The sequence below is a fragment of the Pongo abelii genome, chromosome 20 (genome assembly GCF_028885655.2).
Source record: "Pongo abelii isolate AG06213 chromosome 20, NHGRI_mPonAbe1-v2.0_pri, whole genome shotgun sequence".
In the NCBI taxonomy this organism is placed as follows: Eukaryota; Metazoa; Chordata; class Mammalia; order Primates; family Hominidae; genus Pongo; species Pongo abelii.
The window spans coordinates 45,077,862-45,094,753 of NC_072005.2; the positions used below are offsets into that span (position 1 = coordinate 45,077,862).

Here is a 16,892-nt window from a genome sequence, read left to right on the forward strand (position 1 = left end):
TAGCATGTGGCGTAGGAGGGGGTCCGCACTCCAGTTCGCGATTGCCAAAACGAGCCTGCCGGAAGCGCGCTAAGGGGTTTTCTTCTCCCGGGGAACCAGCGGGGAAACTGAGGCTCGGGGTGAAGCGCAGGATTGTGGGACGCGCCACAGCTGCTGTCTTTCCCAGCAGCAGCGGAAGATGTCGGACAGCGAGGACAGCAACTTTTCCGAGGAGGAGGACAGCGAGCGCAGCAGTGACGGCGAGGAGGCCGAGGTCTGTGGCTGGGGCGCTGGGGGAGACATTGCGTCTGGGGACAGGACTCCGGGCAGAAAGGCCCCTGTGGGAGGCTCGAGGGGTTCACAGAGGGCTCTGGCTTCTGGGAACTCCCAGATTGTCGCAAGAGGTAGAGAATTAGGCAAGTCCAAGTCAAGCAAAGGGACAGGTTCTGGAGGCCAGTAATGGGTCAGGTCCAGTGAGATAACAGGTGATGTTTTTCAAGTTTACTTTGTGTGCATATAGTAAGCACTTAGCATTAATTTTTTTTGGTTACGTCTAGTCATTCCATAACTATATTTGTAGTGCCTACTGTGTACCAGGCGCAATTCTTTGCTCTTAGGATACACCAGTAAACAAAAAGATTTTAAAAATGTCTGCCTTCGGGAATGTAAATAAATATAGCCAAGGAATAAACTATATAGTAAGCTGGAAGGTACTCTGGAGAAAAGGAGAACAGAAAAGGGGAATGGAGAGTCCTGGTTGCTCTTGAAATAGGGTCATCAGCATGAGTCTGAGGGGTGACATTTGAGCAAAAACTTGTTGGAGGTGAGGGAGTGAGTCGTGGTTAGCTGGTAGTGGAGTGTTACAGTGAGGGGGACCAGCCGGTGCAAAGATGGGAGTGTGTCTGCCGTATTCAAGGATTGACGAGGATTTGAGAGGCCAAGCTGGGAGGATCCCTTGAGCCCAGAAGTTCGAGGGCAATCTGGGTAACACAACGGGACCCTGTCTCTACAAAAATCTTAAAAAAATTAGCTGAGGCCGGGTTTGGTGGCTCACACCTGTAATCTCAGCACTTTGGGAGGCCAAGACAGTGGAGCACCTGAGGTCAGGAATTCAAGACCAGCCTGGTCAACATGGTGAAACCTCGTCTCTACTAAAAATACAAAAAAATTAGCTTGGCATGGTGGCGCCCACCTGTAATCCCAGCTACTTGGAAGGCTGAAGCTGAGAATCGCTTGAACCAGGGAGGTGGAGATTGTGGTGAGCTGAGATTGTGCCACTGCACTGCAGCCTGGGCGACGAGCAAGACTCCGTCTTATAAAAATATTAGCTGAGCTTGGTGGCACGCTTCTGTAGTCCCAGCTACTTGGGAGGCCGAGGTGGGAAGATCGCTTAAGCCAGAAGGTGAAGGTGCAGTGAGCTGTGATGGTGCCACTGCACTGCAGCCTGGGTGACAGAGTGAGACTTTGTTTCCCCACCACCCCCTAAAAAAAGGGGGTCTACTTTGGTTGGATCAGAGTGAGTGCAACAAAGAATTTATGAGAGCCAAGTCATGTAGGATCTTGAAGGCTGTGGTAAGGAATTTGGTCTTAACTGAGTAAAATGAAACCACGAAAAAGTTTGAGCAAGTGGAAGATGTGACCTAATGTTTTGAAAGGACCACTCTGGCTTTGGGTCTGTTGTGTACCTCTGTTCCAGGAACCAAAAAACCAACATTTCCTGGGGCATTTCTGATTTCAAATGTTCTTTTATTTGCCATTATCCTTTTTTTTTTTTTTTTGAGACAGCATCTCACTAGGTTGCACAGGCTGGAGTGCAGTGGCATGATCTCAGCCCACTGCAACCTCAGCCTCCCGAGTAGCTGGGATTACAGGCATGCACCACCACATCAGGCTAATTTCTGTATTTTTAGTAGAGACGGGGTTTCACCGTGTTGGCCAGGCTGGTCTTGAACTCCTGACCTCAGGTGATCCACCCTCCTTGGCCTCCCAAAGTGCTGGGATTACAGGTGTGAGCCACTGCACCAAGCCCATTATCCACCTTTTAAACTTATTTTTGTTTTATTCGTTTGTTGAACAAATCAGTGTTTGCATCTACTACTGTGTTCCACTTACTTCTGGTGGAACTTACTTCTGGTGTCTGGTAGGAAATCTTTGCTTTTTTGGAGTTGACATTTAGTAGGTAGCAATCACAAACCAGTAAACAGATGACAGGGTGATTATAGATCCCTTGTTTGATGCACAGAAACTTAAATTGGCTTTTAAATTAGTTGCCAATGCTTGTGAGGGAGATTTAACATAAAGATTAAGATTTCTTTTTCTGGGAAAATGGAAGGAGCTGGCACCCTGGGACCCAGAGTTGTTCTGCAGAGCAGCCATTTGCTTGATGAGTGGCTGCCCTACTTACAGCTGGGAGTTTTCTCCAGTTCCCGGGATAAGTTAGTTGGCATTTGTCCTCTTGCTTGCCTTGTGGCAGAGTGAAGAAAAGGAAAAGATTTCATGTGGCTGTGTTCTGGAAAACGTTTGGTAGACGGAGAGTGCTGTGTGTTTCGGGTGACTTGTCCCAGTCACTTATGTTGCCTGCTTATCCTCTGTGGACATTTGATTGCCAATCTTTGTTGTGACCTTTGGAGAGTGCCTGGTTTCCAGGCTTGCAGTGAAGAGTTGGAGAAATTGGGATGCTGTGGTGGGAGAGTGACAAGGAGGGCCTTTTCTCTAAGCTGTAGCACTGGATTTTTGGTCTCTGATTCATGGCTTGGAGACACTGCTTGGTGGTTAAAGTCTCGTGGAAATGAGACCAAGATCCCCAGTTCCATTTCCTGTCTGGGACATCCTCGTTTGCACTGTACTAGTCTCACTTCCCCAACACTACACCATACTTGACCCCCCCTGCCGCCGCTGGCTCCTCTTCAGTTACGAGGTGAGGCAAGAGGGCACTGTGAGGCCTGTCCCCACTGCCAGGGACAGGACTGGATGGCCTTTTCAGACAGCCAAATGGTGACATGGTCCTTGAAGGACAGGGTTCTGTGGCTAGACAGGTAGGGATGGCAAATAATGAGCTACTTTTGAGGGGAGCTGCTGGTTCACCCATCATGGCTCCAGTAACCTGTTCATTTATTCATTCAACAAATGTTCTGGCCGGGCGCGGTGGCTCACGCCTGTAATCCCAGCACTTTGGGAGTCTGAGGCGGGTGGATCACGAGGTCAGGAGATTGAGACCATCCTGGCTAATACGGTGAAACCCCGTCTCTACTAAAAATACAAAAAATTAGCCGGGCGTGGTGGTGGGTGCCTGTAGTCCCCGCTACTTGGGAGGCTGAGGCAGGAGAATGGCGTGAATGCAGGAGACAGAGCTTGCAGTGAGCAGAGATCTTGCCACTGCACTCCAGCCTGGGAGACAGAGCGAGACTCTGTCTCAAAAAAACAAAAAACAAATGTTCCTTGACTTGTCATGTTGGGGTCACAGTCTCCCTTACGGAGATCTCAGTCTCAGAGCAGTGGAAGTTTTATAGATACACAGTTACTGCAGGGGATGTTGAGGACGGTGAGAGCACATCCAAGCCCTGAGGTGATGCAGAGAGTGGTGGGGGCATCCTCCACTGGGAGGGAGGAGCCAGGTTTGGAAAGAGGCATCTCTGGGACCTGGCAGAGGGGAACTGATGACAAGGTTCCTAGAAATCAGCCTGTGGTCCTGTCATAGTTTGGGTTGTTAAAATGTGTTTCATTGTGGGCTAGTCGAGATTTGTGTTAAGCAAATATTTCTGAAGTCTTCTGTGCTTGGCCTTGGGCTGGGTGATGTTGGGGGACCCAGCAGTGCCTGAGATGGATTGGGCCCTATTATTGGGAGGCTCACAGTGGTCAGGGCTGTGATGGAGGGAGCCCAGAGAATTGTGAGCATAGAGGATGTGCCTGACTCTGCCTGGGGGAGAGGGGGCGGGGATGGCTGCCTGGAGGAGGAAGGTTGGTTTGGTTTGTTTTTTTTTTTGTTTTTTTTTGTCTTGGTGTCTTGCTCTGTCACCAGGCTGGAGTGCAGTGGCACGATCTCGGCTCATTGCAGCCTCCACCTCACGGTCAAGCAGTTCTCTCTCAGCTTCCTGAGTAGCTGGGATTACAGAGGTGCACCACCACACCTGGCTGATTTTTATATTTTTGGTAGAGATGGGGTTTCACCATGTTGGCCAGGCTGGTCTCAGAACTCCTGACCTCAAGTGATCGCCTACCTTGGCTTCCCAAAGTGCTGGGATTACAGGCATGAGCCACCACGCTTGGCCTTTTTTTTTTTGAGACAGGGTCTCACTTTGTCACCCATGCTGGAGTGCAGTGGTGTGATCTGGACTCACTGCAGCCTCAACCTCCTGAGGCTCAAGCAATCCTCCTGCTTCAGCCTCCCAATGAGCTGGGACGACAAGAATTTGCCACCATGCCTGGTTAAGTTTTGTATTTTTGGTAGAGACAGGGCTTTGTCAGATTGTCCAGGCTGGTGTCAAACTCCTGGGCTCAAGTGATCCTTCTACCTTGGCCTCCCAAAGTGTTGGGATTACAGGTGTGAGCCACCATGCCTAGCTAAGGGGGGAATATTTTAGTTGAAGTGTGAATGGGAGGCACAGCTTTTTTTTTTTTTTGGAGATGAAGTCTCGCTCTGTCGCCCAGGCTGGAGTGTAGTGGCACGATCGCGGCTCACTGCAACCTCTGCCTTCCGGGTTTAAGTGATTCTCCTGCCTCAGCCTCCTGAGTAGCTGGGATTACAGGTGCGTGCCACCGCGCCCAGCCCCAGAGGGGACTTTTTATACAGAGAACCAGCATGGATGATGGCCAGCCCTGAGAGAGTATGGTCCAAGTAGTTGAGTGCAGCTGAAGCCTAGTGTTGGGGAGGCAGTCCTGAATGGTGGAAAACGGGGAGAGGCAGCAGGCAGAGCATGTGCTTCTAGTTCAGGCTGGCTGAAGCTGAGCAGGGGACCAAATGGTCAGGTTCATGTTTTAGATTACAGTTTTCTAAGACTGTACCATATATTCTAGGTTGGGGATGATGAAAGGTGCTTTTAGGTGGAATAAGGACAAGACCTTAAGCTACATTGAATCATTTAGTGAGAATATTTCCTTTTTAGTTGTGTGTCTTATCTTGATTGGGTCATGAGAAAGTTTCATCTTAGTGCTACTGTGTCTTGAACGCCTCTGGGTGGGAGAACAGGCCTTAAGCTTAGAGCCTGCAGCAGGCAGCAGTATCTTGCTGGGTCTAATAACATTGTTTTGCTTTTATCTTTATAGTTACCTTGTGTTTATGACAAACCTTCAAAAAGTTTTAAATTTTGAAACATTGCATAATATAGAAATATTTTTCTTTAAGAAGGTGAGTAGATTTGAAGAAAATACACATTGAATATTATCCAAAATGCTTGGGACAAGAAGTGTTTCAGATTTTGGATTTTTTTTTTTTTTTTTTTTGATTTTGTAATATTTGCTCTGGAGCATTCCCTAATCTGAAAATCCAAAATGCTCCAGTGAACATTTACTTTGAGCATGACCTTTTTTTTTTTTTTTTTTTTTTTTTGAGACAGAGTCTTGCTGTGTCGCCTAGGCTGGTGTGCAGTGCAGTGGTGCGATCTTGGCTCACTGCAACCTGTGCCTCCCAGGTTCAAACAATTCTGCCTCAGCCTCCCAAGTAGTTGGGACTACAGGCGTGCCACCATGCCTGGCTAAGTTTTTTTTTGTATTTTTAGTAGAGATGGGGTTTCACTATGTTGGCCAGGCTGGTCTTGAACTCCTGACCTCAAGTAATCTGCACGAGCCACTGCGCCCAGCCTGAGCATGACCTTTGAGCATTATGTCAGTGCTGAAAAAAGTTTCAGATTTTGAAGCCTTTCAGATTTCAGTTTTTTGTTTGTTTGTTTTTTTGACAGCGTCTCGGTCCATTGGCCAGGCTGGAGTGCAGTGGTACAATCTCGGCTCAGTGCAACCTGCACCTCCCAGTTTCAAGTGATTCTCCTACCTCAGCCTCCTGAGTAGCTAGGAGTACAGGTGCCCACCACTATGCTGGGCTAGCTTTTGTATTTTTAGTAAAGACGGGGTTTCACCACGTTGGCTAGGCTGGTCTTGTACTCCTGATGTCAGGTGATCCACCCGCTTTGGCCTCCTAAACTGTTGGGATTACAGGCATGAGCCACTGCGCCTGACCAGATTTCAGATTTTTGGATTAGGGATGTTCAACCTTTATTAGGTAAATGGATTGTAGTAATGACATGGAAGAAATTGTGAAGTTCATGAGTTAAAGATTGAAGTTTGGTATGCATCCATTAATGTTGTTTCTGGTATGGAAAGAAGGATTAGAGGCCAGGAGAGTAGGGAGGAGGCTGGGGTAAGGATCCAGGTGTTAGAGGGCAGTGTCCTGGCCTAGGCGCAGATATATGGGGCTGGGGGAAAAGGATGGGTTGGAGAAATGATGTTCACAGGCAGAAAAGATGAGGATTTGGTGCCTGTCGGTAATTGGAGGAGGCCATCACAGGTCTAGGGGAAGACACTGAGGTCAGTTTGGGACACAGTGAGTATGAAAGGGCTCAGAGGCCATCTAGGGGAGGCATCCAGGATGCTGCTGGTGCATGGAGGTCTTGAGTTCTGGAAAAAAGTGGGACTGTAGAGACAGATGAGGGTGTCGTCTCTAGAGACAGGAACTGAGGTCATGGAAAGTAAAATGGACAGGGAGAGAGTGCATGGAGGGAGAACAAAGTGGCCCTGGACTGAGCCCTGGTAATTGATGTCAGATTTGAAGGGGTTAACATTAACAGTAAGGGGAGCTTGAAGAGGAGCCGGTGGGGTTTTGAGAAAAACCAGGAGAGCATGATACGGCAGAAGCCAAGGGAGGAGCATTTCTCCAGGGAGGGCATGGTTGGGGTGCCAGATGCTGCTGGGGTGGTAGGGATACAGAATGGCCACAGAATTAGCAACAGGGGTGGCCAGTGATCTTGATGAGCAGTGTGGACTAGAAACAGAGATGGGAGTCACTGTCACAGAGATGTCCACCACTGCCAAGGGAGAGGACGAGATGGCCTTGGGGAGTTGTAGAATGGGAAGAGATGGGCCGGGTGCTGTGGCTCACACCTGTAATCCCAGCACTTTGGGAGGCAGAGGCGGGTGGATCACCTGAGGTCAGGAGTTCGAGACCAGCCTGGCCAACATGGTGAAGCCCTGTGTCTACTAAAAAAATACAAAAATTAGCCAGGTGTGATGGTGCACACCTGTAATCTCGGCTACTCAGGAGGCTGAGGCAAGAGAATTGCTTGAACCCAGGAGGTGGAGGTTGCAGTGAGCCGAGATTCTGCCATGGCACTCTAGCCTGGGAGACAGAGTGGGACTCCGTCTCAAAAAAAAAAAAGAGAGAGAGAAAGAAATGAGGCCCAAGGACCAAGCTTCATCGAGCTATTATAGTTAAAGACTTGGTGGATTTAGAGGTCTAGTGCAGGGAGAAGCCCGGGTCAACTCCCAGGGTTGCTTGGGTGGCTGGGGAGATGGCAGTGCTGTCGCTGAGATAGGATGGTAACCAGAGAGGCCAGGCTAGAGTGAAAGGGATATATGCAGAGCAAAGTGGGCTATGATTGGCCAGGCCAATCTGAGGTCACATTTAGGGTGGGGAACTTGGTTTTTGGATTTTTGGGGTAGTAGAATTCTGGTGCTACAACCCTGCCTGACCCCTGTAGGTAGAGGAAGAGCGGCGGAGTGCAGCGGGCAGTGAGAAAGAAGAAGAGCCTGAGGAAGAAGAGGAGGAGGAAGAGGAGGAGGAATATGATGAGGAAGAGGAGGAAGAAGATGATGACCGGCCCCCCAAGAAACCCCGCCATGGAGGCTTCATTCTGGACGAGGCTGGTACGTCATAGTGCTCGGCCAGTGCTGAGCAGAGGCTGAACTTCCACTTTTAGTTCCATTTCTTTTTCTTTTTTTTTTTTTTTGAGGCGGAGTCTCTCTCTGTCGCCCAGGCTGGAGTGCAGTGGCATGAACTTGGCTCACTGTAAGTTCATGCCATTCTCCTGCCTCAGCCTCCCGAGTAGCTGGGACTACAGGCGCACGCCACCACGCCCGGCTAATTTTTTCTATTTTTTAGTAGAGACGGGGTTTCACCTTGTTAGCCAGGATGGTCTCAATCTCCTGACCTCGTGATCTGCCCGCCTCGGCCTCCCGAAGTGCTGGGATTACAGGCGTGAAGGACCAAAGTTCTTAACTTTTCTTGTGCTATGGCCCCTTTTGTAGTCTGGTGAAACCCTGTTCCCTTCTCAGAATCATCTTCTGAAATGCATAAAACAAAATACATAGGATTCCAAAGAGGACAATTTATTGAAGTACAGTTATCAGAATATTTAAAAAGAACATTTTGGTGCATTAGGTAATAAGACTTTGTAGGTAGTCTAAGAATCTAATTTTCGAGTAGCAGTGAGTGTAAATGCTGCCTTGAGATATCTATAGCTATAATGTGCTGTGAAAGAGCCAGTGACACAGCTAACATTGTGTGGTTTGTTGCCATTGTATGTAATTGATATAAATGCTAAATTTCAATTCCAGATTACTGAAAATAGGAGCTGTAGTTTTTTCATCGAACACAGACCACCCCAGATGAAAAATCTCTGTTCTACATGTTAAATCCATGTTAGTCAAATTGCTAGGCAAAGGTGGTGCATTTTGTTGTTGTTGTTGTTGTTGTTGTTGTTGTTTTGAGACGGAGTCTCGCTCTGTCACCCAGGCTGGAGTGCAGTGGTGCGGTGGCTCACTGCAACCTCTCCCTCCTGGGTTCAACTGATTCTCCTGCCTCAGCCTCCTGAGTAGCTGGGACTACAGGCACGTGCCGCCATGCCTGGCTAATTTTTTATATTTTTAGTAGAGACGGGGTTTCACTGTGTTAGGATGGTCTCGAACTCCTGACCTTGTGATCCGCCCGCCTTGGCCTCCCAAAGTGCTGAGATTACAGGCGTGAGCCACCATGCCCGGCCGCATTTTTTTTAAAAAAAGATTTTTGATATTTATGGCCAAATATCAGTTCCTGAAAAGATAAGACTAGTTCATACTTCCATGATGATAAAGAATGTGTATGTTTTCTCTTACCTATGGGAAGAGGGGTCACTTAGAACACATCCTCCCTCTGTTTTCCTGGGACTGTTTTACCTGAGAAGAAAACTAGTTTATTGTCAAAGGGATAGGAGGTGCTCTGGATGTTCTTAGAGAGCAAGAGAATGGATACCATGCTGGGTAAAAGCTGTGGGCTCCCAGGGACACCCATATGTTGGTGGTGGAAGTGTTGGTGGGCACTGTCTGTGTGGAAGGCTATGTGGCAGTGCCTGTTAGCATTTAACATGCGGGAACCCTTTGACTCAGCAGTTCCTCTTTAGAATTTACTTTATGGTTAAACTTGCATGAGTGCATGAAGACGTGAGAACAAAGATGCTTGTTGTAGTCCTGTTCGCAGTTGCAAAAGTTTGGTGACCTAAATGTTTATTGATGATTAGGGCCTGGTTAAACAAATTATGGGCCATATAGTATATGAGGCACGTACTGCTGTGGGAGAGCTCTGAGTTAGTAGTAGTTTTGAGAAAAAGGAAGGTACAGAACAGTGTGTTAAAAAAATTACGTGGGGGCTGGGTGCGGTGGCTCATGCTTGTAATCCCAGCACTTTAGGAGGCCAAGGCAGGTGGATCATCTGAGGTTAGGAGTTCGAGACCAGCCTGGCCAAGATGGTGAAACCCTGTCTCTACTAAAAATACAAAAATTAGCTGGGCGTGGTGGCGGGCGCCTGTAATCCCAGTTACTCGGGAGGCTGAGGCAGGAGAATTGTTTGAACCTGGGAGGTGGAGGTTGCAGTAAGCCGAGATCACTGCACTCTAGCCTGGGCGACAGAGCAAGACTCAGTTTAAAAAAAAAAAAATTACATGGGGGGAACATAGTGGTGGAGGGGGGGATTACATGCATTTCTTTTCTTTTCTTCTTTTTTTTTTTTTTTTTTTTGAGATGGAGTTTCGCTTTTTCACCTAGGCTGGCGTGCAGTGGTACAGTCTCAGCTCACTGCAACCTCCACCTTCTGGTTTCAAGCAATTCTCCTGCCTCAGCTTCCCGAGTAGCTGGGATTACAGGTGCCTGCCACTACGCTCAACTAATTTTTGTATTTTTAGTAGAGACAGGGTTTCACCATGTTGGCCAGGCTAGTCTCGAACTCCTGACCTCATGATCCACCCACCTTGGCCTCCCAAAGTACGGGGATTATAGGCGTGAACCACTGTGCCCCGCCTCTTCTTTTTTTTTTTTTTTTTTGAAGACGGAGTTTCTCTTGCCCACGCAGGAGTGCAGTGGTGTGATCTCGGCTCACTGCAACCTCTGCCTCCCAGATTCAAGCGATTCTCCTGTCTCAGCTTCCTGAGTAGCTGGGATTATAGGTGCGCGCCACCGCTCCTGGCTAATTTTTGTGTTTTTAGTAGAGACGGGGTTTCACCATGTTGGCCAGGCTGGTCTCGAACTCCTGACCTCAGGTGGTCCACCCATCTCGGCCTCCCAAAGTGCTGGGATTATAAGCATGAGCCATTGTGCCCAGCCCTTTTTTTTTTTTTTTTTTTTTTTTTTTTTTTTAAAGACGGGATCTCACTCCGTTTCCTAGGCTGGAGTTCAGTGGCATGATCATAGCTCACTGCAGCCTCTACCTCCCAGGTTCAAGTGATATTGTCACCTCAGCCTCCTGAGTAGCTGGGACCACAGGTGTGCATCACCAGGCCTGACTAGACTGTTTTTTTTTTTTTTTTTTTTTTGCGACGGAGTTTCCCTCTGTTGCCCAGGCTGGAGTGCAGTGGTGTGATCTTGGCTCACTGCAACCTCCACCTCCCGGGTTCAAGCAGTTCTCTGCCTCAGCCTCCCAAGTAGCTGGGATTATAGGTGCCCACCACCAAACCCGACTAATTTTTTGTATTTTTAGTAGAGACGGGGGTTCCACCATGTTGGCCAGGCTGATCATGAACTCCTGTCCTCATGATCCACCCGCCTTGGCCTCCCAAAGTGCTGGGATTACAGGCATGAGCCACCATGCCCAGCCCTAACTAATTTTTTAAGTTTTTGGATTTAGGAGGTCTCACTACGTTGCCAAGGCCGGTTTCAAACTCCTGGGCTCAAGTGATCTTCCCACTTTGGCCTCCCAAAGTGTTGAGATTACAGGTGTGAGCCACCATGTCCAGCCTTACATGGATTTCATATATGTACACAGATATCTCTAGGCAAGAAACTTGTCACAGAGTTGCCTTTGGGAAAGGTTACTGAGATACTAGGGGTTAGAAATGTGAGGGAGACTTAATTGATACTTACATCCTCTATAGACATTGGAGTTTTTCATTATGTACATGTATTTTTAGTGTAATGTTTGATACCTACAAAGCAGTACATCCAACATAGTGTAGAGATTAAGTACATGGACCATGGAGCCAGACTGCCTCTCTCAGATCCCAGCTGAGTCTGTGGGCAGGTTCCTTAATCTCTCTGGGTCTCAGAGCCCTTGCTGTAAAATAGGAACAGCGATAGTGCCTCCTTCGGGGTTGCTAGGAAGATCAGTGAGGAACCTGTGTCAGGTACTCAGAACAGGGCAGGATGTATAGTATGCTCTCAGCATTAGCTGTTATAAATGCACGAGAATCATAAAACCAACAGACCACGAACCATCTTTTAAAAAACTGTATTTATTGATCATTTTTTGATAGTTGGGAGGGAAATTTTCTTTTTGCTTACTTTGATCTTAGTTTTTTAAAAGGGATTTGGGAGTGGAATAAGGAGAGGGGATGACTTTTGGAGCTAGTTGGAGCTGTATGTCCCCCTCAATCCTGATGCGTGCACCAGCTCTGTGGCACGGCCTCAGACGAGTACCTCCCTGTCGGAGCCTCAGTGTCCTGCTCTGTGCAGTGGGGATTTGTAGTGCACGTCTCCCAGAGGAGATGCTTCGTGTCCTGGGAGCTGTTATGAGGTCACCTTTGCCACTTACCACTTGGCCTTTCCGTTTTAGATGTTGACGATGAGTATGAGGACGAGGACCAGTGGGAGGATGGAGCAGAGGACATCCTAGAGAAAGGTGTGTGTGAGCCCTGCCTCCACAAGACTACTGGGAAGAGGGTGGCTGAGAGGGTCTTCAGAGCCCATTCCCCCCACCCCCCCATCCCCTGTACACCCCAACTCCCACTGTCCTCACCTTGCTTCTTTCTGTCCTTCCCAGAGAGACCAGCTCCCTGCTTTTTCCTTTTAGGCCCATGAGTGGGGGGTGGGGCCGTGGGGTGGCGATGTTGTGGAGAGAGGACTCTGGGATCCCAGGGCCCAGTGAATCCCTTCTGGGGTTGTAGGGTGGGCGAGCTCTGTCCCAAGATACCCCCCACTTCCTGGGCCAGTGCCCCCCTTTCCCCGTTATTTTCCGTTCTGTGCGCCTCATACATTTCGGCTTCTCCCCAACCACCTGGTGCCTGGCCTTTACTTTTGATTTTCAACCTTTCTGTGTCCCTCCCTTCCCCTCCCCCAACCCATTGGTTGATTTTGCTGCTATAATTTGGCTCATACTTTGTCTGCCCTCGCCCACCACCACCACCACCACCACCACAACCACCACCACCACCTCCTCTTCCTCCAAGTAGAAGAGATTGAAGGTAAGAATCTGAAAAGTGTGATTCCCCGACCTTCCTCCCATATCCTGACATTTCCTCCTTCCTGAGGCACCTGCCCTCACCGGTAGCCTCCCCACCAGCCCCGGTCTGGCCCTGGGGGCTCTGACCCATGTAGGATCCAGAGTCAGGGAGTTCTGGGGCCAGGTATACCCCAGTTGTTGACCTGGGAAAGCATAGATGTGTCTGTCTGGGACTGAGCATTTGTGGGTGGTAGCGATGTGTGGGGTGGGGTGCAGTCTAGGGTGTGCCTGGACAGTGACTTTGAGATGGGAACAGCTGGAAGCCCCCCAACTTGCTGGGCCCCATCCCCAGTCTTTTTGACAAGAAGCAGGATGCTGAGTAGGACAGAGTAGGGGATGAGGGGTTGGGATTTCCTCTGTGAGATGTCATCTTCCTGCCCCAGGGCCAAACCCTGGCCCTCTTAGCTGCACGCCCCTATTTTCTCCAGGCCCCTGCCCTCCACCTGCCATTGCTCACGCCCTCTGCCCATTTGTTTTCAGCCTCCAATATCGATAATGTTGTCCTGGATGAAGATCGTTCTGGGGCTCGCCGCCTGCAAAACCTCTGGAGGTGGGCAAGGAAGGGAAACGTGGTGGGATTGGCTCCTGTGGGGAGATTTGGGGGTAGGTCAGCCCACCTGCTGTCCTCAACCTTCAATTTGTGTGTGCTTCCCCACTCGTGCTCCAGGGACCAGCGAGAAGAAGAACTGGGCGAGTATTACATGAAGAAATACGCCAAGTCATCTGTGGGAGAGACGTAAGGGCATGGCGGGGGCAGGTGGGGGCAGGGAGCAGGTGGTCCCTAAGCGGGAAGGAGCGGGGATCTGATAGAGCTTCACCCCTTCCTGACTGCCCTCCTCCCTCAGGGTGTATGGAGGATCTGATGAGCTCTCAGACGACATCACCCAGCAGCAGCTGCTCCCAGGAGTCAAGTAAGGGGGTTGGGATGGTGGGGGCCATGCTGGGGTGCGAATCTTGTATAGGGTGATGGTGCCCAGATAGGTGGCTCCCTGAAATAAGTCAGGGCAGAGTCACACAGGCGGTGTGGTGGATGGCGGGGGTAGGGAGGGCAAGGTGGCACTTTCTCTTTCCTCTTGCTCCTGGGTAGAAGCGTGGGGAAGTCAGTGAGTATGGGGGAACCTGGATGTGAAACCAGAGGAAGGGGGTGGCCCTGGGGGTTCGTCTGTTTGTTACTGAAGATCCAGCTTCACTGAAGGGCTTCCTTTTCCTCTGCTGCTTAGGGATCCCAATCTGTGGACTGTCAAATGTAAGGTATGTGCTCTGATCTTGGGGCTTGGAGGAGGTGGGAGAATGAGGGAGGCTGCTTTGTGGGGGAGAAGTGTCTGTCTGTCCCGGGTCTCCGTGGCCTGCCAGTCACTTGGTCCTTCTGTCTCCGTCCCTCACTCCACGTTACTGACTGGCTATCTCCCACCTCCATCTTCCTGGCTGTCCATCCTTCTTTCTCTCTCCTCTCTTGGTCCTACTTTATTTTTCTTGCTGCTGTCTCCTTCCCCCTTTCCTGTGTCCTTTCCTCCATCCTGTCATCTCTCTCAAATCTGCCTCTCATCTTCCAGATTGGGGAGGAACGGGCCACGGCCATTTCCTTGATGCGCAAGTTCATTGCCTACCAGTTCACAGACACGGTAAGTCGGGTGGGCAGGCGGCTTGGTGGGGAGACATGGCAACACCCAGAGGGAAGGACATTGTCAACTTCAGGGGTACCAGGTGCCTCTGTGCTGAGCAGAGCTGCCTGCTGAGTGAGCTGCTTGAGCTGGAATAAGACCACTGCCTAGATGGAAGGGCTCCTCTCGGCCTAGACGGATATGTTGTCTTTGTTCTCTGCATTTCTGACAGGGTCCTGCCACCGTTTTAGCCCTTTGGAAGTCAGCCAGCTAGCTTCCTGCACCTTTTCTTCGTGAGAGTGGGTTTGCCTGTTCACCAGGCCTGTTGGGCTGGGGTCACCCACTTCACCACCTGCCAGGCAGCAAATGCTGCATCCAAGGCCCAGGTTTTCTTTAGCCTGACAGAGTTTGAGTCCTGCCCTTGCCACTTCTTAGCTGTGTGACTCTGATGCACCTACTTCCCTTCTCTGGGCCCCTTGGTTGCCTCTCAGCATCATTAGGATTAGGTGGCTTTTGGCTGGGCTCAGTGGCATACGCCTGTAATACCAGCACTCTGGAAGGCTGAGGCAGGCAGATCACTTGAGGTCAGGAGTTCGAGACCAGCCTGGCCAACGTGGTGAAACCCCATCTCTACTAAAAATACAAAACTCAGCCGGGCGTGGTGGTGCACACCTGTAGTCCCAGCTACTTGGGAAGCTGAGGCAGGAGAATCACATGAACCCAGGAGGCAGAGGTTGCAGTGAGCCGAGATCGCATCACTCCACTCCAGCGTGAAAAAAAAAAGGATTAGGTGGCTTTATGTCCAGCTATCAGCTAGGACTTGTTCTGCAGCTTGCATTTACTTAGCAGAGCTGTTGTCAAAGGCTTAATTGGCAGTTTGGGAACCAGGGCAAACGCTATGAAGGGTGCTGGCTGGTAGCTTTCTCAGTTAACATGATCCCTGCTAGGGATCATGCTTTTACCTGTCCAGCCACTGGATGTGACCCAGTAGGACCAAGTAGACAGTTGCAGGGTTTGCAAACTATGCTTTTAAATGTGCTCAAATGTCCTCCTCAAAGGCCGGCCACGGTGGCTCATGCCTGAATCCCCAGCACTTAGGGAGGCTGAGGCGGGTGGATCACGAGGTTAGGAGTTCGAAACCAGCCAGTTTGAGACCAGCCTGGCCAACATGGTGAAACCTTGTCCCTACCAAAAATACAAAAATTAGCTGGGCATGGTGGCGCTTGACTGTAATCCCAGCTACTTGGGAGGCTGAGGCAGGAGAATCACTTGAACCTAGGAGGCAGAGGTTACAGTGAGCCAAGACTGCGCCATTGCACTCCAGCCTGGGCGACAGAGTGCGACTCTGTCTTGGGGTGGGTAGTGGGTGGAATGTCTTCCTCATTAAATAGTAGTAAGTGTCCCTGCCTGTCATGGGTGAGACTGGGGTTTGTGGGGTGTGATTCCCCAACAGGGAGGCTGAAAAGGTACCTTTTGGCTAGGTGTGGTGGCTAATGTCTGTAATACCAGTATTTTGGGAGGCTGAGGCAAAAGGAGTTCGAGGCCAGCCTGGGCATCATAGTGACATAGTGACACCTGGTTTCTACAAAGAAAATAATAATAGGCCGGGCGCGGTGGCTCACGCCTGTAATCCCAGCACTTTGGGAGACTGAGGCGTGTGGATCACCTGAGGTTAGGAGTTCGAGACCAGCTTCACCAGCATGGTGAAACTCCGTCTCTACCAAAAATACAAAAAATTAGCCAGGCGTGGTAGTGCATGTCTATAATCCCAGCTACTCGGGAGGCTGAGACAGGAGAATTTCTTGAACCCAGGAGTCGGAAGTTGTAGTGAGCCAAGCTCGTGCCACTGCACTCCAGCCTGGGCAACAGAGCGAGACTCTGTCTCAAAAAAAAAAAAAAAAATAATAATAATAATAATTAAAAGAAGTGTGCTCAAATCCTCCTACATGGTACCCTGGGGTAAAATTCTAGTTACTTCATTTGAGTTATGTCTCTGATTATTCTTTTTTTTTGAGACGGAGTTTCACTCTTGTTGCCCAGGCTGGAGTGCAATGGTGTGGTCTCGGCTCACTGCAACCTCTGCCTCAGCCTCCTGAGTAGCTGAAATGATAGGCATCCGCTACCATGCCCGGCTGATTTTTTTGTATTTTTAATAGAGATGGGGTTTCACCATGTTGGCCAGCCTGGTCTTGAACTCCTGACTCAAGTGATCCACCCGCCTTGGCCTTCCAAAGTGCTGGGATGGCAGTTCTGAGCCACTGTGCCCAGCCTAAAATTTAATTTTTTTTAAGTGTAAACTATGGTGGATTTTATATATTGTAGTGTATTCATAACCATCACCACCACCTAATTCCAGGACATTTTCATTATCCCAAAAATAAACCGATACCCATTAGCCATAATTCCCCATTCCTCCCTCCTCACAGCTCCTGGTAACTACGAATCTACTTTCTTTCTCTGTGGATTTGACTGTTGGAACTCTGAATGGTTCATACAAAGGGAATCATACAATATGTCACCTTTTGTGACTGACTTGCTTCACTTAATGTTTTCAAGACTCATCCATATTGTAGCATATATCAAGACTTCATTTTTTGTTTTTGTTTTTTTTTAGATGGAGTTTTACTCTTTTTGCCCAGGCTAGA

The 16,892-nt window shown here is 49.4% G+C and overlaps 1 protein-coding gene across 4 annotated transcripts in view; it reads left to right on the forward strand.

Annotated features, from left to right (window-relative positions):
- The window catches only part of SUPT5H (SPT5 homolog, DSIF elongation factor subunit), a 31,262-nt gene that overhangs the window by 280 nt on the left and 14,090 nt on the right, over nucleotides 1-16,892 (forward strand). Inside the window, exons 2-10 of one of the 4 annotated variants that reach the window (XM_024236371.3) lie at nucleotides 170-253; nucleotides 7,665-7,830; nucleotides 11,981-12,046; nucleotides 12,597-12,608; nucleotides 13,127-13,196; nucleotides 13,314-13,382; nucleotides 13,492-13,557; nucleotides 13,867-13,897; nucleotides 14,200-14,268. In XM_024236371.3, coding sequence (XP_024092139.3) covers nucleotides 179-253; nucleotides 7,665-7,830; nucleotides 11,981-12,046; nucleotides 12,597-12,608; nucleotides 13,127-13,196; nucleotides 13,314-13,382; nucleotides 13,492-13,557; nucleotides 13,867-13,897; nucleotides 14,200-14,268 — 624 coding nt within the window. In that variant the 5' untranslated portion in view covers nucleotides 170-178. 4 annotated transcript variants of the gene reach the window in all.